Source organism: Chaetodon auriga, chromosome 15 (assembly GCF_051107435.1).
Source record: "Chaetodon auriga isolate fChaAug3 chromosome 15, fChaAug3.hap1, whole genome shotgun sequence".
Lineage (NCBI taxonomy): Eukaryota > Metazoa > Chordata > Actinopteri > Chaetodontiformes > Chaetodontidae > Chaetodon > Chaetodon auriga.
The window spans coordinates 13,202,850-13,226,918 of record NC_135088.1 but is presented as its reverse complement, the minus strand read 5'-3'; the positions used below and the strand labels follow the sequence as shown (position 1 = coordinate 13,226,918).

The following is a 24,069-nucleotide window of genomic DNA, read 5'->3' as shown; positions in this document are numbered from 1 at the left end:
AAGTGTCTCCATTGATTTCTGTATATCACACTATAGTAAGCATGTGCTGTGTTTTTATGGTATTTGTAGCATTATGACTGCAATACAGTCTACAGCTTTGTTATTCACCGTGTGTATGAGTTGAAAAGTAAGGCAAAGTGGGCCAGGGTTTCCCATTTGCCACTGTCATGGAGGCACTCCAGAGTGTGCAACACCAAGGTACGGACCCAACGCAGGTCCACTCGGGTGCTGTCATCCAGTGGGGCTGTGAAATGGTGGGTGGACTCTACTTCCTCCTCAGGCAAGTCGTCAAACAAACTCCACAGCTAATGACAAGGATGAAGATGAAAGTCACAAACAGGACTGTGTCATGTTCCTTTTATAGTTGTGAATGTGTTTTTCCTCAGATGACAAGATGCAGACTGTCGTGAATGTAGCAGTCATTGGCAGCCTATAGACAGCAACACACTTTACAATGTAGAGATAACTATGTCTGTGAGTTTTTAAACAAGCAGCTATGTGTGTGTATGCAGCTGTATGTGACACTTACTCCTAGTTTGTTCAGCATGTCCATGATGAGGTCAGTGGCCAGCACCAGTAGTGGGGTGAAGGTGGTGTGCAGCTGGTCTGTTGTGATGGGGGAGGGAGGTTCAAGGTGAGCAGCTCTCTGGACTAGGACAGTGATTCTGCAGCTTTGGTCCCACACAGTCTGACACACACACTGCAGAGTTGTCCAGTGGCTGCCACGATGGGCCAACACCTGGAAAATATGAAAAATAGATGCATTAAATACAATACAGTGTGCACAAGTTCTGAATGTAAACTCAATGGCATATATAGAACAGATTGCACAGCATGTGAATGAACAGCAGAATAAACACACTGTGACAAAGATTGTGGTTTTCATACAAAACACAAAGTTAATAAAGCTTGATTTATACTACATCGTCACATGTAATGCATGTGTCCATGTATATGTGCATGGTACCATGGCCCTTCTGAGATGTAAAGCGGCTTTGTCAAGTGAGTCCAGCAGCAAGGCAGCAGCGTGTGTGTGCATGTGCATATCAAGCTGCTGTTCCACAGTTTGAGAGGACTCTTCTCCTTCCTCACAACTCTCCTCTGTGACAGAGTCATCAACTCTGACCGCTGGAAGACAAGGTTGAAACAAGTGATGAAACACAAACCAGGTGATTTTTCTTCTAATTTCAGATTCAGAGAGCACCATTTCCCTCACCATCCTTTTTGCTGCTGTCTTTGTGTGCAGCCACATAGTCCCTAAGACCAGAGTGAGAGGAGTCTTTCTCTAAGGCAATCTCATATTTAGGAGACTGCTGTTGCAGGAAGCTCCTTTGCACCAGGACACCGGAGTAGGCCAAAGAGAAACACAAGGAACTTAACTGGCTGTACCTGAAACAAAGCACATGCAGTACATAATATTATAGGCATGCATACATGAACATATTGCATATGTATAATCTATGTTTTTAACACTAATAATAGAAAAAAGACTACAAATACTGCACTGTCTGAGTTCAGATACCAAAAGCAACACTAAATGTCTCTGAAAAGTGATGCAATCCTGATTAGGGCCAATCAGTCTGTCTCTTAGACAGGTAATTGTAGCAAGCCATTGGGCCATTTAATGTAACTCATGTAACTGATTAATAGTTCCCAGAAAAACATGGAAAAAGTGAAATGAAGTAACTTGTATCTTGTAAGCGAACCTTGGCTGTAGGGCTCCTCCATGCAGCTGGTCCAGGCACTGGTAAAGCATTGCTAAATGGGCTTGAGCAACGCTGTAGTTGAGGTGAGACTTCCACACTCTCTCCTCACAGCACATGCTCCTCAGCTGAAGCTGCTTCTTTTGGCGTTGCACCACAGACGACATCATGGTTAACAGGTTCTCCACAGCCTGCATCTCCCTACACACACATGAAGAGACGTCTCATGCACATGTGGTTATGTGTAAGTGTAATTACACACAAACCCACACAAAGACAGACATCCCCAACACACAGATATACACTCTCACACACAAACACATGTTACCTGTTAGTTCGCACTCTCTGAAGCATCCTGCGTGCCATTTTCTCCTTTAGCTTCTTTCTTTTATCATCATCAGAAGGCGTGTTCTTGTTCTGCTACAAAAAAACAGAAGGTACTTATTCCACGTTAAGACAAAGCAACAAACAGTGACCCTATTTTTGCTGCAAAATTGAATTATCATTAAATAGTGCATTCCAGAGAGCTGATAAACAGCATCTCTTAAAGCAGTTTTACATAAACACACATAAATACAGCATATCAAAGTATAGCACAGTTGTTAAGGATACTGTATGTCATTGTGCGTCTAAATGCATGTCGGGTATTAGTGTGCATATTTGTATTTTCACCTGGGGTGGCTCACTTCCTTTCAGATTCTGAGCACTGCTTTTTCTTTTACTCTCACCCTTTCCCTCCAAACATTTTGTGGACAGTCCCATCATCCCGTCACGCCTGACAAAGAGAGAACCATTCACATTAAACAGCTACGATTTGTAACAAAGTGCAGTATGATCCATAAGTAAGTAGACTCGTAATGACTTGTTTGAGTATGAAAGGACACACTGATTGTTAAATCAAAGCTGAAATGTTTAATTTTAACATTTTTTTAAAATCAGTAAAGAGAAATATAATAAAAGCGCACCTGGACAGAAATTCAAATATGCTTTGCCCCCACTTTAACACAAGGTCTGTGTGGCCTTCCTCCATGGTTCTCTGGAGAAGCAGTGCTGCAAACTCAATAAAATATGCCTTGCGTCTGAGCTTCATCACTATCAACAACACACACACACACACAAAAAAACACAAATGTGAATGAACAAGACTCATTATCCATTAAAGAAGCATGTGTGAGTGTGTGCCACTTACCATCTTGATAGGCATCCTTTAATTTGCTGTTGGAGATCAGATCATACAATATAGTGGGGTTCTCACACTTTGTAAGTGGGGATGAAATCTCTACAGAGAAAAAACATATACATAAAGTCATATACAATGTGGAGCTTAGGAAAAAAGACACGCCAGTCATGGTTTTGGTGGTTAGAAAGGTTAAAATGTTATAAGGTGTTTATTATCAAACAGCAGACAATAGATTATAAAATGTCATGTAAATGCTACAGTACATATTCATCAATACTACAATAATGTATTTCATTCCTTTCTGTCAGCTTTCATTGGTGTGCATTACTGTTGAAATAAACGCTGTTGTGTCAGATTTTCAACAAATATGGCTTAAATTACTTGAAAAAAAAGGCAGAAAGTGTAAACTTCTTGCTATACACATCATCTTGCTTTCAACATTCTTCCATTTTTTTTAAATCTATGAGATCCGAGTGTGTTTGTGTCTATGAAACCCGAGTGTGTGTCTGTGTGTGCTTCCTCGTGTTACCATTGTCTGCTGTGAGAGCTGCTTCAGATGTGATTCTTTTCTTGTTCTTCCAGTGCAGTGCCTTCAGCTGAAGACTTATATTCATGTCACCCTTGATATATGTCTTAGACTACACACACATACACACATACATACACATACATACACACACACACACACACACACACACACACACACACACACACACACAGCAAAACACAAGAGCAGTGGAGCAAGATATTCTTTAGTTTGTGTCACTAAAAATATATAGAAAATATTTTTGAGAATCAAATATTTCATGTTTATGTTATATCATTTCATGATATAACATAAACCTCAAAGTGAGGATATATCATGAAATTAATTCACACTTTTTCTTTGTTCCTTACACCCACAGCTTCATTGACGGGTCTGCTGATCTGCAGCTGGGCATCATAGACCTCTTGGAGCAGCCTGCGACCACAGTCCATCACTACAGAAGCCATCTGATGCTCTCTGAGCACACGTAATGCCTTGTCAGGGACAATGAGAAATTGGTTAGGATATGTGGGAACAGTAGCTCTGTAGATGATTGCATTTGTTAAATATTAAATATGTGAAAAGGTGAATCAAAGTACTGGTACGCCTACTTACAGTCACCACGATTTAAGAAATATATATATGGTACATACATACAGTGAAATTTATGAAACATGGTAGGAGAATATAATGTTGAAACATTTGCAGTCATTTAATGCAGGTTTTAAATGTGATGGCATTCAAATGTGATGGAAGCATATTCTTTGCCAAAAGAAAAACAAGTCAAGAGTTAATGGTAATTTCTATGACGCAGCTCTTGCACACAGCATTTTCAAGAGCGCAGAAACTTCTATCATATGCACACACAGTATAAACTGAACATATACACATGCAGACACACCTTGGACAGGTAGTAGGTGATGCAGGCTATCATGTGCATAATTGACTCTGAGGTGTTTCCAGTCCGTTTCTGTTTGAGAAGTCCTGAACTGTCCTCTAAAACTATCAAGCATTTTTTTAGCACCTGAACACCAGAACACAGACAAAGGCATAAACAAACGTGGTTATGAATTATTTACAGTTTGTGTTATGTTACATTGTTGACAAAGTAAAATTGGCCGTTGTGGGACAGAATATTAAGACTTGAATGGATGAGGTTTTGCATACCTGTACCACAGGATCATAAGCGATCTGATGGAAGATTAAAGGTGCCAAGAGGCCATAACAACTAACTACAGCTTGCACGGCAGCGCTACCATCATTCAACCACATCGCCAGGTCCATGGCCACCAACATTCGCTCACACTCCTCCAGTCTGGCTTCCTGCACAAACACACACGCACACGCACATATCATTTATTTACATTCATGGCAATTTAAACAAACTGTTTGGTTTTTCTTCTTATATGTTACATTTGGAAATTACATTCTTACTGTACACACACACCTCTTTATCCAGATAATTTTTACCTGTTCCCAAATAAATGGTCCATTGTCACTGAATGAGTCACAGTAGAATGATCCCTGCTGAATGTTTATCTCTGTCTCAATGAAGATGGAAGTGAGGAACAACTGACACAGGTGAGGAGAGGAGTGTTGGAGGGTCTGGACAGACAGTCTTCAGTGTGGCGAACGAGGATAGAGTAAAATAAGATTAGCAAACACAAAGAAATACAAACTCCTTCACTTGAACTGTGTGAATGTGTGTTCCTCCTCACCCTGTGGTAGCGAGTCTATCCTGTGTGCTGAGGGACCTGAGGTTGGGATTTGTATAGTGGCTCCACAGTTCCCTGCAGGCTCTCTTTGCTATGGCATACTGCTCTGTTTGAAATGCCACCTGAGGAAGAAAAAAAAGCTGCAACCATAATCCTGCTTTATGCCCTGCTCTGTTGGTATTAGTATGAAGGCGTCCATCAGTTTGGCATGGGCCAAAACTCCAACAGTGAACAACAGTGTCAGTGTTAGTCCTTGTGATGCCAATGGGATCTTACCCAAAGCCAGAATAAGGTGATGTGAACATATGTTCTAGCACAAGGACAACGTGTGTTGAGGTGACAAACTAGTACCACATGTCTACTTGATACTAGCTTTCACTTGTGTGTAGTGTACCTGTGCCAAGTGAGCCCATGTGGAGAGCAGTGGTACCGGCATGGATGCCAGCAGTGGCAATGTTGTCCCTCCTATGGCGTTGCCCAGTAGTTTGCCTTGGCTGTCGTAGGCTACTACAGCAAACACATACTTCTGGTTGGGCTCCAGCCCCTCCACCCTCAGCACACACTCACCAGATACTGCTGGTACCTGGTAATATTATGAGCAAAGGAGGTCATGCAAGATTACAAAAATGTGTCAGACTAGACTTGACATTCTTTTGCAAAAGTGATGAATGGTACCATATTTCCAGTTCCTGGAAGGCTGCAGTCTCCAAGGCGGACTTTGCGGTTAACGCCCTCAGCTATGCGACCGCAGAGCTGGTACCAGCACACCTGAAAAGAAACAACAGTAGAAAGACAAAGGTCAAAGGTGTAGAAGTTGTGTTGGATTATTTGCTTCTTTGTAGATTAGTAAATTAATGACATAATTAAAAACAAATCTCACTTGTCCCTCCAAGTCATAAGGTGCTGGAGCAAAGGTTAAGGAGTGATCAGTGCGTGAGAGTAGGATGGGGGCAGGTGGAGGGTTTTCTCCTTCCTCCCTCATCCGTCTGTGTTTCTTTTCAGCTGGAGTCTTACGGATGGTGGAGATATATAGTCTTCTTTCCTCTACCTCTGCTTTCTCTATCAGGGTGGAGGCCTCCTGGAAACAGCACATGGACAAACCTCTTTTCACAGACATATGCAGTACATATAGACATTTGCAGACAAACATACACATTACATGTGGAAATACTGTTTGTAGATCAGTAGGTGGTGGGAGATGTAGACATTAAAAGAATAGTGACTGTCTCAGAAAGTATGTATGTGAAACCTCTAGCAGACTCTTGGTTTGGTTGTTGCTGTTATTTGGCTCCATGCTGTTGTACACCATCAAGGCTTTCTGCATCAGGAAAAGAGCTTTGGACACCTTGTTCTTCTTGATCCGATCCAACAGTTCAGACTCTGAGACTGGACACAACCGACAAGGTCTCATAGCAAGCCACCACATTTAGACTTGTTACTTGTGTCTGCAATTAGGCACGATTTATTGGCTGACAATATTGATAAATCAACATTCTTTCAAAACATTTACACTAACTAACCATGACTTATTGTCAGGGATTTCAACTTCCTGTTTGTAATTCAGCAAGTACCGGATCAGGAAACATCACCACTTGTATCAATGTAAAACTGAGTACAAAATCGATGTCAGCAAAAGGCAAATTCATTCAAAAAAATCACCAATGACTAAATTTATCAGTGTGGCAGTGAGTCTGACCTGCATTTAGCTGCAGTAACTTGATGGAAGCCCTGTGGTGGATGATGTCTAGTTCTAGATGAAGGTCTGTAGCCAGCACGGAAACACGTGTGGACTGAGTGTGTTGAGAGCCTTTAATATCTGATTCTGCCTTAATTTCCACTTCTTCTTTGTCCTTCTTACTCAATTTATCTTCCTCAATTCCCTCTTCAGGTGTTGTCAGAGAAGATAAGGAGGGAGTCGATTGAGGGAGGGGACTAAACTTCTATCAAAACAAGAGGAAAACAGGTTTTATTAATGCTTGTGTTGAAGGCAACACTTGGCTTAGAATGGTGTAGAATGAGAAATGTCAGACTAACTTTTACCAACGTCATTTACAAAACTGTTGGACATGTTACCTGCTTACCTGCATGAAGGCAGCATCAGTGATTGCTGAGCAATCTTGGGGCAGCAGTGTAGCTACGCCCTTCACCAGACCTTCAAGACCCTTCTCCACCACCTCACACACCTTCTGAAGCAGCTTTGTACTTGAACTCTGTGAGCACAACAAACACACACATAGCACAATGCATCTTTGTTTGCAATATTTTTTTAAACCTTGAGAGAGACCACACATTGGCACTGGGTGTGTCTGTTTGTTCGTCACATGTTAACACTTCAGAATATACAGAACAATCATTTGATGTATAATCAATCATTCACATACCTCATGAAGAGAGGAAGTGCTTGACTTCACAATATCACTTTCTGCTTCATGAGCTGCTAGACATAAGACATGAGATTAATACCATCGTCACAGCTATGGTTTGGAAAACATGACGTGTGTATACTTGTGACTGTGGTGGGTGTTTACCCAATATCAAATGTCAGAGTGTTATTCTACCAAACAGCACAAGATCAAGTGCAAAAGATACATCATTTCCTGTCCTAAAGACTGAAACAAGGTAAATGGTAAAAATCCTCACCTGGATGCTGTGTTTGATGACCGCCTTCAGCCTCTCTCTCGAGCATTATGGCCAATGTGTGGATCATCTCTGCTGTCATTATGCAGTCAACAGATGCCAGATCACAGGCAAACACCACCTCACACAGCATAGACAGACACCACAGCCACTGCCAACATGTGCACAAATGATACCACATGCATATAAATAAGTAGGATGTCTACATTACACATACTATGCAATTTTTAAGTCAATATAAGTTTGTGCATGTGTTTTATCCTGCTCAAATTAATGTTATGGTTCACAATGTCCTAAACTCACTGTGGAGTATAAAAGCAACAGTTTTATATTTGACAATAATGTCATTATTAAAAATTCAGCAGTTTCAGTCATGCTTACCTTTTTAAATACATACCTTGTCATAACTATGTACCTCCTCAAGGTTGTGTGTACAGTCTAGGTTTCGCAGGTAATCCCTCTGCATGACCACCTTCACGTGACCCCACAGAAATAACACAACATCCAAAACCAGGTCCCCATCTGGCTGGAACGCCTACACAAACACACTAATCTGAATCCTAACCCTTGGCAGATCAACCCCAACACACACACACACACACACACACACACACACACACACACACACACACACACACACACACAACATGGGAACTTACAGGAGCAGAGCCACAAACAGACTTGTGCAGTGTGTCTACCAGGCCAACAAAGTCATCACTCATTGAGACTGAAGACTTGTGTCTGTCTGTTGGAAACATCAAACAACACGACCACATTACAATTCAGAGATACTGAAATCAGGGTGGGACAATTTGTAGTCAGCTAACTCAGGCCCAGTTGAGTACCTTATCAATACTGAATCAATGGTTACATTTGACAGCAGTTTGGAAATAATAAGCCTGAAACAATAAACACTGGTCCTCATAATTTGTTCATAAGGCAACCACATTGCATCAAGGAAAAGAAGCCAGAATCTGTCCATATGAGGCCCAATTTCACCATCGCTACCATCAATCATGTTGTCCTCTCTAGCCCGGCTTCTCTGGGAAGACAGCAGACTGTTGAAACTGTCCAATAAAGCAAGCTCCAGCTCTGCCTTCCTGAATGACTGACCTTCCACACCCTGACACATGGAGACACAAAAAGACACTCGACATCATACAGCACACATTGAAATGAATAATGAGAGCTGTGGTGGATGCTTGCATGATACTCACAGACAAAACCTGAAGCATCTCTCTGGAAAGTTCAGTGAATTCATCAAGCTGCTTGTACTGAAACAACAGCTTAATGAACCTCACTGCAGACAGGATGGGTACTTTGTTTTCTCCTGGCAGCACAACACATCGCATTACTTCACACTGATTTCCAAACCACTTACAAAACAAATACCTTGCAAGACATGATAAAGCACTGTACATGTTGATTGTAAGGCAAGAAAAAAGGACAAAGTAAAAGTGACTAACCTGCAATGGCTAAATCCATTAGAGTGGATGTTGGTGTCAGTGCGCTGAGACACTCACTCGTCGTTGTGACTCCTTCAAACACAGGAGTACACAAGAACATTACTGAGTCCATAAAACGAGCATTCCTCACCATACCCAATGATATTTAAAGGATTTGAAGTGCCTGTATGCTCTCTGTGCATTTACAGCAATCACTGCAGTGTTTTTCTGGTACGTGTTTGTTTGACTAACCAGATAATATACTGATGCCAGCAGACAGAAGTTCCAGGATCACCTCCTTCTTCTGTGGCTCATCAGGCATCCTCATCTGCAGTGGGCGCCTGGTGCTGTCCCATAGCGCCTCCAAGATGCCCAAGAACTGTGCTGCCCTGCTGTCAAACAGGGCCATCAGCATGCGCTCTGTTGTTGTATGAGGCCATGGCGCCTACAGCAGATACATACATGAAGACATACAGTTTTAGGTAATATTACAAGAACATTACCTCACAAAATGAACTGACCACCTAAGGAAACAGCCTGTCACACTTAACACTGATAAACCATTAAATTGGAGATCTGTTGGAGAGACCTCTGTGGTTGTATTACGGTGCCACAGATGTGAAATAACAAAACAACATAAAAATCTAATATCAATTAATTCCACCATAATAAGTCCAGAAAAGTTTAAAGTAAGGTTTAGAAATAAGTAGACAGTAACAGAGAGTGTACACACCAAACAGCAGTGGCGCAACCTAGCAATCATTAGTTCATTTATCAATTTAACAGGTGTTAGCAGGTGTTTGGTAGGTCTAAGATACTGAGTATCTTTTATGTGACGGTACAATTAAGAGTTAACACTGAATTGACAATATAAAGTAAAGTGAATGTTACACTGGGTATGTCCCTCAGGGTGTTTTTGCATTTGATTCTGAACACGGATTTGGGTCTCCTTCTGGCCTCAAACGCCGCCCGCTTGAATATCATGGCAGCCAGCTGGGGGAAAAAAAAGAATTTTGATTTGATAAACCTGAGAAGAGCACACCAACAATGTAAAGGCAAAACAAGAAACTGTTAACTTGGGCACTAAATGTCACAAAAAATGAATCCATCTTCAGAGGGCAACAATCTGTATGTGTCTGAATTCTTATATGCGGTGGTGGCTACGTAGTGAAACTGCTATAGTCTTAGACACTGAGAGATGTTTCCACTAAAAGACATTAGGAATGCAGAACCAGGGTTTGCTTATAATGAGCGAGTTGAGAAAGAAGAAATGTGGCTTCTCATGCTTATTAAGCAATGTAAATTGTACTTCAAACAGCACTTTAGCTGATTAGATATGTAGGCTAGCATGACTTTATATTTGCATGTAGTTCATGTTCTTAACATCCTTTTGATGTTTTTCTCTGCTGAGAGGTATGAATGATCTCTACTTTCTAATACTGTATCACAGAGACAGTATTAAGAGGACAATGAGAGGAGTGCCTGCCTTGATAGAGGCTTCTTTGTAAGCTCTCTGAGTCTCTCTGGTGGCAGGAATGTCACTTTGCTCCTCCATTTTTGCTAGCTCATTGATTTTTCCAAGGGCTCTCCTCGCAAATTTCTGAAAGCATTTTGAAGATACAGAAAAAAACACAAATGCAGACACTGACTTTCAGGAAATAGAACTCATTTGATGTGAATAGTCTGCTGACATCATAATGAGTGTTTGTAGGTGTCTGGATGCAGATGATGTGTTTCACCTCTGCCTGCACTGCAGCCTGGTTGTCATAGTAACAGTGGCACACAGCACAGTACAGTGTGACAATCCATGGTAGATATTTTGCAGTCATCAGAGGGATGGAGAGCTCCAAACTGATGCTTGCCCACAGAAGGTACTCCAGTGCCTGGACAGAATCATACAGTAAATGATGACATAAAGCATCATGACACACACAATTACTGTGTATCTTCATTATAAATCATACTAACTTACAGCAGTACAAGTTACATCTATCATCTATCACTAAGTACCTGTGCACTATAGTTCATGGTCATCAGGTAGCAGCAGATAGAGTAGATGTGTAATGAACCTGGAAAAGATGAGAAAGAAAATCAACAAGACACACAGTAGGATGTTAGCTCTACAATTTAATATCAAATATAGCAGAATCTTTCTCACTTTACTTAAAACCACTGGTTAATTATTACTTAGCTGATGCACACTATGGACTTTTCACAAAATCTTGTTCTTGACGAGAAGTGCCCACATATTTCTGGGAATCGTAAGGTACCACTGGGAGGTTAACCTATTGCTTTAACTATATGAAATCCCATTAGCTTTACGCACAAAGTTAACTTCGCTGATAAGACCCTTGTATCTGGAAACTCACAGACCTTCCCCTTTGGGCAAATGTTCAAATTCTCCTCTTGTCCTGTCTCACACAAAGCAGACAAAGTTGTACTGATATACCATTATATAATTGCCAGCAGAGATGCTCATGTTGTTGAAAAGCCTGCATCATGATCCTGATGAAGTCCAGCACATGCAACAGTTTACAGAGTCCCTTCTGGCTGAGGAGGTTGTGCCTTTTCTCCTGCTCAAATATACACAGGGCACATCCCAGCATTGCACGGACCTAAACACATACAGTATATAATGAATTAGGGCTCAGGTACAAACATCTCAAAATACCAAATTTCTTTATCCACATGACAAAACATCTAAGTACACTAAGCATAGCATGTTGTTCAATTAAGTCAGACTCTGAACAGTGAAACATATCACACACAGAGTCTGCACGCATAGTACAGCATACCTTCATGGCAAAGGTATCTTGGTCTGTATCAAAACCTTCAGGGAAGTAGCAGGCCATGAAGTGGTCCACATCTGTGATGTCAGTGATTTTCACAGAGCTGACCTGCAGCAGGTGGAGGCTGTAGCCCTGCCAAAGAGCCAGCTGGTACAACTACAGACAAAGAGGAGAGGGAGGAAAGCACTGTGGATGTGCATTGTGTGAAAAACACCTTGGGTAATTCCCACAGTCAATTTTTGAGGACTACAAACCAACATTGACTAGGGCTCCTGGGCTGCTGTGATTTACCTTTATCCCACAGAGAAAATCTGCAATCTGCAGAATTCGCTCCTGGAACAACTTTGTAGGCAGTCGATGTTTGTACTTCTTCCATATTTCCAGCAGGATTTTAACCCTTCGAAAGGAAAATCAAAACAAAAACAGGTTAATGATAAAATTGAATGTTGTTACAATATGGCTGATTCATCATCTATGTGATATATAAACCAGCTCCAAAGTTAGAGTACCTGTTCCATAAGCTGTGTATCTAACTACTGTATATGGCATTCTGACTATTAAAATAAATCAGCCTGCAAATGTGGCTAAGAATGGGTTCCTCCGGTTTTATAGTCATTAAACCTGAGTCGTCTTTGCTGTGACGGAAAGGTGGAGGTGCGGATGGCATATCTCCACGCCTGCAGTCAAAAGTGAAGCCTGTCCTGCCTGTTTACTGTAACTTCGCAACTAATAGACGTCGTAACATAAACAAACCGCTCATTAGCAGCAAAATACACAATGTTTTTCTTCTGAAGTTCATGTGTCACTAAAGTGGCTAGCTAACTGTTTCGCTGGTGAGCTAACCAGTTAAGCTAACGCCACAGACGCTCCGGATGTCTCACCCTTTAGCATAAGAGCTGTTGTCCTGGCTGCTCGAAGAAGCGACTCGTCTCATCAGTGTTAAAAACGAGTTCATGTCCCCTTCAAGGGCGGAAATAACTGGATTTCTTTTATCAAGTTTCCCGTAATATGAGGCCGGCAAGTCCATTTCTACGGCCACAACGGTAATTTTAACCAACTACCAACGTACAATAACTTCTGTTAGCTATCCAACATCAGAACGCTGAAAGGCACGTCACCATGGTAACGACGCTACACAGACAGGAAGTATCTCACAAGCGGTTAAGCTTATTTATACACACAGTAACTTCAATTAAGGTACTAGTAAAACGTGTTTTAATTGATTTATACTCTCATTGTAGTTTTAAATAGTAAAAGTTGTTAAAAAAAAAATATCCAACCATGGAAGATAGCAACTCAAAAAGAGAGAGAGAGAAAGAGGAAAGTCAGACATCATCATTTTTGAAATTAAGGATGAACAGGCCTGTTCAACCTGTCACTTCTCTAGCCTGATGACTGCTCTACATGTGCTACTATCACATTATATCTTACCATTTACCATTATCATGTACTGTCAGATACCTTCTGTATATAGGCCGAGTTGCTAGGCCTCACTTTAAAGCCAGCCTTTGCACTTTGCAGTGATGCAATTTGTTGTTTTGTCACTAAACTAAAAATGGTTTCATGGTGTTTTAAAACATTCTGGAAAATCGCAGTGTTTGCCATTAACGCAGATTTAATGAGTGCAGGTCTTCTACATTGGAGACACAACTGGGAGGACTGAAAGAAATTTGGTTGGTACAACTGTTGCACAGTTGGAAAGCTCTTCATATTTTACACGTGAGCTCATAGCAAAATGATACAGGCTTAGAGTGTCACCTAATGCTGCCCCATACAAACTCATCAATTCTCATTCAAGCTCACTTCCATTCTGCACACAGACCCAAAGCTTCTGGCGCTCAGAGCACAGCAGGCTAATGCTCTGGCAGCTGTTCCTCAAACAAACACACACACGATCACACAAGGACACACAGAGATCCAGACGGGGGCATTTCCTGGGGAATGAGTATGGGGGCATCAGCAGTACTCTGAGCCAGTGTCACCTCATGACTGGTTGAGGGGAGAGACACAGTTGCAAAGAGAGAGAGAGACAACCAGTCACAGTCAGATGAAACAATGAGGGTGATGAAGAGATAAACAGTTGACATCATTGTTCCAGAAAGATCAGCCTGCTGGCAGAGTCACTGTGCAAGTGTGTAAGGGAGGTTAGAGAGGGGAGGGGGACGCAGAGGACATAAACAGAGACAGAGCCCGGGTGGCATGGGAGGGAAAGGCCTATAAATGCAGTGCAGAGACACAGCAGCACCCATCTCAGTCAAACTTCCCTCTCATCCATCAGTTTAACATCTCCTCTGGAATCTCATCATGGATATCCCCATCCAGTATCCCTGGTACCGTCGGGCCTTCCCACATCGACTCGCTGACCTCTCCTTGGCAGAACCTCTCACTGATTGGCCACTTATCTGGCCCTTGTCCTGGTCCTTCCCCTGGATGCGCCCTTCGTTCATGCGCTGGTTCAACTGGTTTGACAACGGCCACAGTGAGGTAAAGTAAAACACACCTGCATCCTTCACCCAGATGTCTTATGTGTCCCACAAATTGACTAATAGCTGAAAAAAGTACTTATATCTCTGCTGGTACTACTTATCATAACATCTGTATTAGTACCTAATGTGCTGTAGTGTGTAATATTTGTTTTGTATTTCTGATTTTACATGCGAGTAAAAGCATGAGTCTTGCACTGAGATGACAGCTGCCTCCAGGCTGCAGCCCTGCAACAAAATGTGTCAGTCCTGTTCTTAACAGCTGTACTGTCTGTGTAGATGCGCATTGAAAAGGATCGCTACGTCATTTATCTGGATGTGAAGCATTTCTCGCCTGATGAGCTGTCTGTCAGTGTCAGTGACGAGTTCATCACAATACACGCCAGGCATGAAGACAGACAGGTTAGAGGGACTGCAGAGATCTATGGACATAGTCAGTTTGGTGCATTTGATGACACTTTACTGAGATGCTAATTCTGCTTTCAGGACGACCACGGCTTTGTGTCAAGAGAGTTTCTGCGGAAGTACAGGCTTCCTGCTGGCGTGTCCAGTGCTGATATCACCTCCTGTCTGTCAGTTGACGGTGTGCTTACAATCACTGCACCTCGGTCCTCTACCGGCGAGGAGCGCACTATTCCTATTTCCTGTGAGGATGGAACACCGAAACAGAAAATTTAGAGCAGTCTGAATCTCCCTATACTGTTTCAGTACTAACACCAAGTGCTGCCTGTTTTTATGTTTAACCTGTTACAGTTTTGTTAGTAGTGAGGTACACATATACAGTAGGTGAGGCATACAGAAATAAATGTCTCTAAGTTCAAGTGCCTTCTAACAAAACCAGTATCTAATTCCTAACTCACTGTTATTCTGTGCAAGACAACGGTGCTTTAAAACCAAAGGCTAATATGTTGCACAGTCTATTTGTCAGTGCATTTAAGTTTTGTGTAGACACAGGTGGGTGAGGTGCAGGATGGTGAACTCCTGAGAGTTAATTTTACCCATCACAAGTGAACAGACTCATTCTTTAACCTATACCTCTGCCAAAAATATTTATACCACAGTGTATGTAAACGATACACTGTGCATATCATCTTATTTTGACAGGGATTTCCTGTCAAAATGTTCCTTTTAGACGTAAGCATTTATCAACTGAACCCACACATGTTTGCATCACCTGTTACTAAAATGTAACACATGTTATTAAAAAGCTAAAAGGCCAATATGAGAGAGATGAAATGTAAAGACTTCTTGTCAAAATTGTCCACAGAAGATGACAACAGACCAAAATTGTTCATCTTACAGTAATTGTATCTACAGTACACCGTACTGTCTGAGTGGGTATGACTAAGATGTCAACTGTGCTTTGTTTATTCTTTGAGAACAGTTTCTGTATGTGTGAGGAGGAGGAAGTTCTCTGGAGGCATATACAGTCATTTTTAGTTTCTTCACTAAAAAAAAAAGCCACCAAAGGACTTGGGACCAGGTGTGTTCTCGTTGAGAGGAACAACGAGGGTGAATGAGTAGGAGGGAACGTGGAGGACGAAGGAGGAGACAGACAGCATTTATCACTGGGCTCCTTTTCTGCTGGGGAGCATGGCCTCTGAGCTGCTAAGGAAAGTGTGTGTACGTGTGTGTGAATGTGTGTGAGAGTTGGTGCATATGTCCTTGTAGATGCAAGAATTACAGCTCTGTTGTTCCTTCACGTTGGTAACAACCCTCTGGCATATTAACACAGAAAACAACAAATAGAATAAACGATGAAACTCAAAATCATCGGTGTGCTGTGTCCTCTTTTTATGCCTGTCGTGTTGCTGTTTTCAAAACAGCTTTATCTCAGCAGATGAGTCAAGCTGCTTTCTTATTTGACCTTAAACAGTAACTGTTGCAGGTCAAGACTTCTTTCAGTATCATGCTGGAGGGATAACACAAAAGCTGCAATTTTAAGTTTTATCACCATGTCAGTTGGTGTATTTTTAGAGGAACGCCAGATGAAAAAATTTATTTTCAACACTTGGAATTTTTGCCTGTGCATTAGAAATCTTTCTAATTCTTTCTCAGTATAATGTTGGAGAATTAGGACAGAAAACATTTGTGGAGAAATACATTCTTTCAGAAATGAATATTTAGCAATTTTGTAGTATATTGCACCAAATGCCAAAGTCAACTGCATTATAATTAAATGTAATAGTAATAAGTCTGTCCGTACTTTTTTTAATATTGTTGTATAGATGATGTTTTCTAAGCCCCGTAAATTAAAGGATCAGCTGATATTGCTTCTTAAACGCATGCATATTTCTTTTGTGACACACAGTCACCAAGAAAAAGAAGTATATGTTGTACAAATTGCGTGAATCAGAGAAAAGGCGGGTACAATTTATTTGTGTCTCTTTTTAAGACACATTATTTATTTCTTACTCTTTGACAAATACTCTTAACACCTGCAAAACAGCACGAATGAAAAAGTATTAAAAATGCCTCACTACAAATACATATCCTGCATGTAAAAGCATGCATTATCAGCATAATGCAGTTAAAGTATCAAAACTTAAAGGACTAATTATCCAGGAAAATGGTCCCTATCAGTGTTTTTGAGTAGTTTAATATACAGCAATGCATCATATTCTAGTAGATGATCATGTTTGCACTGTGAGAACCACATATTTCTAAAAAGCTCAGAAAAACATTGTTCTTTTTTTTTTTTTTATCTTGCAGTGTAATTGACGAGAGGCTTCTTCTCTTTCTCAGTAACAGTAGAAGTCCCATTTCTGGAAACAAAGGGGAGAGGTGCCATTTGGAGAAAGCGTCATATAATGCATACCTGTGTGAACGTGTGTGTGTTCACCTACAGTCGTCTTGACTTCAGTGCTGGCTGGCATGAGAGGATGTGTCTCCTCCACTACGCTGCTGGGAAAGTGGCCAATGCGAGCCTCCTGCTGTCCGTAATAGGAGTCTTGTACCTGAAAACAGATGAAATACACAAAAAGTTATTGGCAGCATCCCTTCTTCTTCTTCAGTCACGTCAAAGCAATAGTTATCATAACCTAAAAAGCTGCTTTTTCACTCACACTGCCAGCCCAGAAGAGGTTCCCTCTGTCCTTAAGCATTGCATAGACATAGACAAGTTGCCCCTGTCTGATGGGGATGAACCTACAGTCTCCAGGGTAGTAGTCCTGCACTGCACGAGCTATCAAGATTGGATCTTTGCAGGAATACGGAAAGAGACCGACATTTTATCTAAGTTAAACAATTTAGTCAAATAACATGATCCAACATAGTCAACCACGAAGAGCAGCAGACACTCGCAGCAAAAGAAGTAGGTGGGTGTGTTACTTACGGCTGCATTCGGAGTCAGCACAGAGTTTCTTGTCCGAGAGCTTAGGCATCTGCCTTCCAGCTTCACAGGTCGGCAGCAAAAGCCACACTGACAGAGCAAGCCAGAGTTTGTAAAGCATGTCTGTCTGTATGTGAACACACCTGATGATCCAATCCAAATGGGCTTTTTGTTCCCTTTTGTCTGTTTGCAGTCCTTGAGGAAGGAGGTGCAGCGATGGCAGTCCCCTTTTTCTACTCTCTCTGCTCCCCCCCCCAACCCCCCCTCACACATGAGCGCACACAGAGCTCCTTTCAAACAGTTCAAGCAGGTAAGCAGGATGGGGAATGAGGAGGAGGAGGAGGAGGAGGAAGAGGAGGGCCAGATTAGACAGACCCCTGCTTGTGTCCTGACCTTCCCCTCTCTCTCCATCCCTCACCCTGTGTCACCCCTGTTCAAACAGCAGTGTTGTGGAGTTGATAACAACACATTCCTCAGAGTTAATCTGTGTCTTCCTTACCTTGTTCAGCCACTAGATGTCAGAGCAGTGATTATCTTACAGCAAACACCCTACTGTTTCTACTTCCCTGCTCCCTCTATCAGTGTTTTCCTCCTTAGGTTGGCTCTCTTTACCTTTTTAACTCAAGAGGTGGAGCCACAGGCTGAATTTACATACTGTATGTTTCCACTGCCAAGGAAACCAGCTCAGCCTCTCTTGTGCAAACACTCCCAAACACACACACTCACTCACAAAACAGGAAGACTATACCTGTTCGGTATGAGTCTGCCGGGAACTGTCAGGTAAGACTGCCTTCATTTTTGTTTCTTTGTAGACGAACATGGGTGAAGACGGGTTCTACAGTTAGTTCACATAAAAGAAAGAGATGATGTTAAAGTAGAATGAGTTCACTGCTTTGCTTTTCAATGATTTTGAATGGGATGACAGCATGGTTTCATGGTAGCGAGAGGTAGCAGCAACAGGTGAACTCGCAGGTGGTGACGTCAGACTGAAAGAGAGAAATGTCACAAGAGCCTGAGACTAAGAAGGTAAACTGCATTGTGACCAAAATGTGTCTTATCAATTCTTATTTTGGGAAAAACAGCTTTTTTAAGTCACGTGTGGTGGTGATTATTTCCTCATGATTTGTCCAGAACTGATTACTTTAGAGACTGTTTTAGGAACATTCAGGACTTTGTTGTATTTGTAGGAACTAGTGGAGCACAATGCCTTTGGAATTTAGGGAGGGGGGAACAGAACAAAGATAATAGCCGAGCTGGTATTTCGGTCAGAGTAACAAAAGGAGCTGTCAGACAAAAGGTCTCCTTAACAGCCTTGTGAGATTATATTACTAGAAAACAGCCAGTCTGACACTCACACAAGTCAACATACATGTCCTGAGTTTCACAGGCACAGATAATAAATCTGTTTTTAGTGATTTTCTGTGTTATTGAAAGTCCTTTCCTGCCCACAGAGGTATCTGTGAAGAGGAGAAGATTTGAATGACACCAGGATTAGGGTTATTGGCGCCACAGTGAAGAGTGAGTTTGGCAGAGGCATTTCCTGGATTATAAAGTTGGGAATTGAAGTCATCAAACCACTCCCGACCAGATCATCAAGCAAGTGTTCATGATTTCACACAAGTGCATTGCTGTCCATGTGCCACCTGTGTGAGTGTGGCTTACAAGTCCAACGACCTGGGATGATGCCCTCTGACTGACTCTTAGCAGCCTGTCAACAATGTTCACCCCCAGGAAAAACAGTCTCCCCTCCCCAAGCCTGGAGGACTCCTTCTTCCCTCTCTCCTCATCCTCCTCAGTCTCACTATCCTTCACTCTGCCCTCGTCCACATCTTCTCCCGGCAGCAGTGACAGCGGAGGAGGGATAGAGACAGATCTGATCCTAGCAGCAGAGCTGGGACAGGCTTTACTGGAGAAGAATGAGGAGCTGGCAGCCTCTCTGGAGCAGAGCGAGAGGCAAATGGAGGTAAGGATAAAGCTGCTTAAAATGTAGTGAGCCGGAGAAAAGGAACACTAAAACTTTGCACATTAGAGTTTTTCTAGCCTGCAGAACAATCCTAAAAGTGGAAAGACTTGTGAGTCTGTAACTCATAACCATCAAGGTTCAGTTTATTCCACACAGTTCTGCCATCCTAATCAACCAATGCTGATAACAGGACACAAAAAGATACAAAAACCTTGTTGAAAATAGATGTAAAAACAATATAAATATATTCCACAAGCAATAAAAAAGTAAAGGTAGTGGCATTATAACAATGTCATGAAAAAAGATATGATATTGATGTCAAATAGTCTGACAGTTTTGTCTTTGCATAGACACAAAACAATTAGACATAGGACTCAAGTTAACTGAAATGTATTTAAATATTATTCTTGTTATTATATGTAGCTGCAGTATTTTTCCTGTAAGTTACTGAAATACGTCCATTATACTGCAGGTACGAATGCCATTTAGCTGCTTCAGTGTCAGGGTGCAAGTATTATTCATGCTGGTTCACTGTCAGAAAGTGTTGACCTGCTGAGACACTTGAAAAGAACAGAGTGATCTGTCTGTTTGTCTTTCTGGCTTAGTCTGGTTCTCAAACACCAGTGTCACTGATTCCAATGTCGTTCACTCCTGACACACCTGACACGGACACATTTGTTCTGTTTTCCTTTCCAAATAAGAAGAATACAGGCATCAAACTATAGATGTATTTCAGTATCCGATGCTTTCATGTTGCCCCGAAGCCTCTCAATGTTGTGTTTAACGTTTCAGGCTTTACAGCAGGAGAAGCATCGTCTTCAGAGGAAGCTGGAGATGAATGAACTGGCATCGGGGCAGCGAGAGGCAGAGCTGGCTGCAGACTTAGCTGCCTTGAGGGGTGAGCTGGAGCGACATCACAGCCAGGGACGCAACCGGCGAAGGGATGAGAGTGAACAGCTGACTCAGTTAGCCAATCATAACCAGCGGTTGGTTGAGCAGCTGGCGGAGGTTAGTTTATTTGAGGCAGCCTGAAACCTGCATTAATGAGATGCTGAACCAACAGAGAAAATGTTTATATGATGATAGAATAAACAGAGTCCATGTGTATGTCTGTGTGTGGGAATTGTCTGTGTGTGCATGGTGTCACCGTCACACAGGAAAAATGCAGGCCAGCAGGTTTAGGGAGTCACTTTTTGAACAATAGTCTTTCTCAGCTTAACCATCTTTTGCTCATCTAGGCTGTGACCCTGGAACACTCCTTGAGGACTGAGCTTCGTTCCCTCAGAGAAGAGATGGATGAATCATCTTTCAGCCGAAATATCAACTTCACACAGTTAGAGAACATACAAGCAGAGGTATACTTACCAGTCACTTCTTTATACAACCAATGTCTAAGCTTTCAGTGTGACAGCCCTGAATACATTACGCTATCTTGAATGCTGCGGGATAGTAGGTCAGACATAAAAACCACTACATTTCAAAGATGTCCAAATCACAATACAACATGAAAATGAGGAGAGCTGTTTATTCGCCTTGTGGGGCTGTCAAGTCGCAAGACTTTTTAAGTTTCCGTATGCTGAGTGTGATTTTATATAGATGAAATTAAGTGCTTTCAAAGCCTAATTAATACATATTCAAGATGTGCTATGCAAGGCATGCCAGTATCCATATCTCAAAGCACAAAAGCCAGTTATAACTGTATTCTACTCCAACTCAAATGAATGACATTTATTTAGATTTCCAGCGGAAACACAACCCAACAGAGTGCTCATTCGTGATCTAAGCACAGCAGTCATTTCAGCTGCCACCTTCACTTACCTCTTTCATTACAACCAGTTATTCACACTTTGTGTTTATCCGTCTTCTTCCCCTACAGAACAGAGTTTTGCTGGAGCGGCTGTCACACATGGACGCCCGCCTAAAAGCCTCAGAGGAGGACAGTGATAGACTCCGCACAGAGAGAGACAGGCTGAGAGATAGACTGTCAGAAGTGCAAACCACACTGAGAGAGAAAGAAGCAGAGGTGAGGATCATCAACTGCCTGCTATTTAAAGATGAACCGTAGAAAGACGAATCCTCTCACTAACAGTCACTAACACGACTCACCTGAAACTCTTGATTTGTGTGTGTGTGTGTGTGTGTGTGTGTGTGTGTGTGTGTGTGTGTGTGCTTGTGTGTGCCTGTCTTTCACTGTGTGTGTGTGTGTGTGCGTGTGTGTGTGTGTGTGTGTGTGTGTGTTTGTGTATATGTAGATAGCACAGGAACAGGGAGTGGTGTTTGAGCTGCGAACCATGAATCGCTCTCTACAGCAGAAAGCTCTGAACCTGGGAGAAGAGAGCACTCTGGACAATACACACACACCACCTCTGTCTCTGCTTAGTGAAATTCAGCAATCACAGGTACACACACACACACACACACCCACACACACACACACACACACACACGGTCCTTTTGCCTAGAGAATAACCTGAACCATAACCACAACCGCTGCTTACCTAAACTTACATTAACCTTAACCAAAGTCTACACCCTAAAATTTCATGATTTAGGTTAGGGGGACTTACATTTTGTCTCCATAAGGAAGAGGAGTCCCCTCCTCAACCGTTACCCTAACTCTAACCCAAACCTAATTCTAACACTTAAAAAACAAATCTGAACCCTCAAACTGGCCTTTGAATATGTGACGACCGGGCAAAATGTCCTCACTTTCCAAAAACGCCCCTGCTCTGCTGTTTGAAATCTTGTTCTGGTCCTCACTGTGCAGCAAGTACAAGTGCACGCACACACCCAAATGCACATATGCACCAACATACTAAGTAACTGCACTGACTCAGTGAGTTTACCTTTTGCGTGTGAGCCCTAATTTTGACCCTGTACTGACATCCTTCTTGTTAAATTTGAGACTGGTCTCCAAAATGCCAAATTTGCTTTGAACGCACAAACACCTATTAAATAATTGTTGTGTATATCTCTCCCTCTGACCAGGCGAAAGAGGCTCTTCTAGCTCACTCCACAGTCCTGCAAGCAAGAGATGAAGAGATACAAACGCTCAAAGAGGAGGTCTGTTGTACTGCACACAAGCACACACACATACAAGCAAAGAAGCATTGGTGGAATCTGACAGCAATATATTTCACTTCTAATTAATCAAATCAGATATCTTCTACTTCTACCACCTGCAGTTCAAGTCCCCTTCCACTCACAAATGTGTTCTGCTAATTGTTACTTCACTCAGCTGTATGTAGTATGTGCATGGTTTGTCACTATAGTCTGTTTTCACATTCATCTGCTGAAGGGGAAACGCCTCTCTGTGCTCACCTTCAACCCGAGTTTACGATGTGTACATATAAGAGATTATTTTGTGACATCACTAGTAGTTCGGAGCCAGTTGTGGTTCAATATACAACTTACACCAATGTGATGTGGAAAGCTGAAACCTGGCATTACAATGTCTGCCTCTTAATTTCACACACTGCAGCTGCAGTCTCAGCGAGAAGAGCTGGAGTCTTTGAGGGAAGAAATCAAGCCATTTAGAAGCAGTCCTGACATGCCAAGCTACGGGTAACTGTACACAACGACAACATTTGTCAGTTTGATTTGAAATCATCTCATTTCATTTGATTTATGTTTCGGTAATCATCATGTCAATGTCCAGTTCCCTAGAGAGTGAACTGGCCACTGTGCGCCAGGAGAAAGAGTCACTCACTCAGCAGCTTCTCAACACCATCAAACATAAGGTGGCTCTGTCTCAAGAGCTGGAAGCCTGGCAGGTGAGTGTGTGCCGGGGTATAGGATGTTAAATGACGTCTTTTGTCGAAACGTTTAAAATAGTGTATAAGCACGATATTATTTTTCCGTCTGAACCTTTCGTCTTGTTGCAGGAGGACATGCGGTTGGTCATCAATCAACAAGTGCTGCAAAGGGAGGAGGAGAGACAGAGGGAAAGACAGCAAGAGAAAAACAACGCCGGAGGACTCCAAAGAAGCAAGTCTTTAAGAGTGAAAGGGGAAGGAGGGAAAGGATTCTTCTCCTTTTTCAAAGACGTCTAACAGAGAGAAGTGGCAGCAGTTTGAACTGGACAGAATATCAACCTTTAGCTTTGCCACTGTGAACTTATGCTGCTAGATAACGTACACTGTAACGTGACATCAGCAAGTGAAATGTTTTCAGACCTCATATTTGAATATGTTTGTATATATACATGTACAGGATATCATTAATTTCAGTTTTTAGGACTTTATATTAAAAACTTAAAGCCCCCGTGTCTCTGTTGGGTGTTTTTCACCAAAGCATC

General features: G+C 42.0%; 4 protein-coding genes across 6 annotated transcripts in view; 2 read left to right on the top strand and 2 right to left on the bottom strand.

Annotated features, from left to right (window-relative positions):
* The window catches only part of cfap54 (cilia and flagella associated 54), a 31,135-nt gene extending 18,095 nt beyond the window's left edge, over window positions 1-13,040 (bottom strand). The window contains exons 1-37 of the mRNA XM_076751187.1: window positions 12,877-13,040; window positions 12,287-12,392; window positions 12,002-12,151; window positions 11,656-11,821; window positions 11,217-11,275; window positions 10,946-11,089; window positions 10,693-10,806; window positions 10,098-10,199; window positions 9,459-9,651; window positions 9,228-9,299; window positions 8,979-9,091; window positions 8,770-8,884; window positions 8,421-8,506; window positions 8,159-8,296; window positions 7,765-7,912; window positions 7,506-7,549; window positions 7,206-7,334; window positions 6,821-7,064; window positions 6,374-6,510; window positions 6,005-6,202; window positions 5,800-5,892; window positions 5,519-5,707; window positions 5,128-5,246; window positions 4,880-5,027; window positions 4,577-4,732; window positions 4,311-4,433; window positions 3,781-3,903; window positions 3,413-3,521; window positions 2,893-2,982; window positions 2,669-2,795; window positions 2,376-2,478; window positions 2,032-2,123; window positions 1,707-1,904; window positions 1,217-1,389; window positions 968-1,128; window positions 530-739; window positions 109-305 (exon numbers count right to left, since the gene is read on the bottom strand). Of these exons, the coding sequence (XP_076607302.1) occupies window positions 109-305; window positions 530-739; window positions 968-1,128; window positions 1,217-1,389; window positions 1,707-1,904; window positions 2,032-2,123; window positions 2,376-2,478; window positions 2,669-2,795; window positions 2,893-2,982; window positions 3,413-3,521; window positions 3,781-3,903; window positions 4,311-4,433; window positions 4,577-4,732; window positions 4,880-5,027; window positions 5,128-5,246; window positions 5,519-5,707; window positions 5,800-5,892; window positions 6,005-6,202; window positions 6,374-6,510; window positions 6,821-7,064; window positions 7,206-7,334; window positions 7,506-7,549; window positions 7,765-7,912; window positions 8,159-8,296; window positions 8,421-8,506; window positions 8,770-8,884; window positions 8,979-9,091; window positions 9,228-9,299; window positions 9,459-9,651; window positions 10,098-10,199; window positions 10,693-10,806; window positions 10,946-11,089; window positions 11,217-11,275; window positions 11,656-11,821; window positions 12,002-12,151; window positions 12,287-12,392; window positions 12,877-13,022 (5,015 nt within the window). The 5' untranslated portion in view covers window positions 13,023-13,040. The remainder of the gene's footprint in view (window positions 1-108; window positions 306-529; window positions 740-967; window positions 1,129-1,216; window positions 1,390-1,706; window positions 1,905-2,031; window positions 2,124-2,375; window positions 2,479-2,668; window positions 2,796-2,892; window positions 2,983-3,412; window positions 3,522-3,780; window positions 3,904-4,310; window positions 4,434-4,576; window positions 4,733-4,879; window positions 5,028-5,127; window positions 5,247-5,518; window positions 5,708-5,799; window positions 5,893-6,004; window positions 6,203-6,373; window positions 6,511-6,820; window positions 7,065-7,205; window positions 7,335-7,505; window positions 7,550-7,764; window positions 7,913-8,158; window positions 8,297-8,420; window positions 8,507-8,769; window positions 8,885-8,978; window positions 9,092-9,227; window positions 9,300-9,458; window positions 9,652-10,097; window positions 10,200-10,692; window positions 10,807-10,945; window positions 11,090-11,216; window positions 11,276-11,655; window positions 11,822-12,001; window positions 12,152-12,286; window positions 12,393-12,876) is intronic.
* A 1,095-nt stretch (window positions 13,041-14,135) lies between these two features.
* On the top strand, window positions 14,136-16,248 carry LOC143333205 (alpha-crystallin B chain-like). Its single transcript, XM_076751186.1, has 3 exons — window positions 14,136-14,479; window positions 14,758-14,880; window positions 14,965-16,248. Exons 1-3 carry the CDS (start codon window positions 14,300-14,302, stop codon window positions 15,154-15,156), a joined length of 495 nt encoding a protein of 164 aa, XP_076607301.1. The 5' UTR covers window positions 14,136-14,299; the 3' UTR covers window positions 15,157-16,248.
* Window positions 16,249-16,851: 603 nt separating this feature from the next.
* mia (MIA SH3 domain containing) lies at window positions 16,852-18,040 on the bottom strand. The gene is made up of 4 exons (XM_076750663.1): window positions 17,813-18,040; window positions 17,544-17,677; window positions 17,325-17,435; window positions 16,852-17,243 (listed from the first exon to the last, which is right to left on the bottom strand). The coding sequence occupies exons 1-4, from the start codon at window positions 17,928-17,930 to the stop codon at window positions 17,220-17,222; spliced, it is 387 nt and encodes a 128-aa protein (XP_076606778.1). The 5' UTR covers window positions 17,931-18,040; the 3' UTR covers window positions 16,852-17,219.
* A 51-nt stretch (window positions 18,041-18,091) lies between these two features.
* On the top strand, window positions 18,092-24,044 carry bicdl2 (BICD family like cargo adaptor 2). Of its 3 annotated transcripts, none has more exons than XM_076750660.1 (10): window positions 18,093-18,589; window positions 19,261-19,772; window positions 20,565-20,780; window positions 21,011-21,127; window positions 21,649-21,795; window positions 22,025-22,171; window positions 22,761-22,835; window positions 23,254-23,336; window positions 23,431-23,545; window positions 23,657-24,044. In XM_076750660.1, exons 2-10 carry the CDS (start codon window positions 19,527-19,529, stop codon window positions 23,822-23,824), a joined length of 1,314 nt encoding a protein of 437 aa, XP_076606775.1. In that variant the 5' UTR covers window positions 18,093-18,589; window positions 19,261-19,526; the 3' UTR covers window positions 23,825-24,044. The 3 variants fall into 3 exon arrangements, with proteins under 3 accessions (XP_076606777.1, XP_076606775.1, XP_076606776.1); XM_076750661.1 differs by lacking the exon at window positions 18,093-18,589 and adding an exon at window positions 18,614-18,835; XM_076750662.1 differs by lacking the exon at window positions 22,025-22,171 and having other exon boundaries at window positions 18,092-18,589.
* The last annotated feature ends 25 nt before the right edge of the window (window positions 24,045-24,069 follow it).

Bases quoted from the DNA above. Each gene is read 5' to 3' on its own strand.
- LOC143333205 (XM_076751186.1), top strand. From the start codon at position 14,300: ATGGATATCCCCATCCAGTATCCCTGGTACCGTCGGGCCTTCCCACAT. The intron at 14,480-14,757 runs GTAAAGTAAAAC...CTGTCTGTGTAG, and splicing joins TTGACAACGGCCACAGTGAG to ATGCGCATTGAAAAGGATCG. The intron at 14,881-14,964 runs GTTAGAGGGACT...TTCTGCTTTCAG, and splicing joins CCAGGCATGAAGACAGACAG to GACGACCACGGCTTTGTGTC.
- mia (XM_076750663.1), bottom strand. From the start codon at position 17,930: ATGCTTTACAAACTCTGGCTTGCTCTGTCAGTGTGGCTTTTGCTGCCG. The intron at 17,436-17,543 runs GTGAGTGAAAAA...ATCTGTTTTCAG, and splicing joins ACCTCTTCTGGGCTGGCAGT to GTACAAGACTCCTATTACGG. The intron at 17,244-17,324 runs GTAGGTGAACAC...CTTTGTTTCCAG, and splicing joins GCACTGAAGTCAAGACGACT to AAATGGGACTTCTACTGTTA.
- bicdl2 (XM_076750660.1), top strand. From the start codon at position 19,527: ATGTTCACCCCCAGGAAAAACAGTCTCCCCTCCCCAAGCCTGGAGGAC. The intron at 19,773-20,564 runs GTAAGGATAAAG...TTAACGTTTCAG, and splicing joins AGAGCGAGAGGCAAATGGAG to GCTTTACAGCAGGAGAAGCA. The intron at 20,781-21,010 runs GTTAGTTTATTT...TTGCTCATCTAG, and splicing joins TGGTTGAGCAGCTGGCGGAG to GCTGTGACCCTGGAACACTC.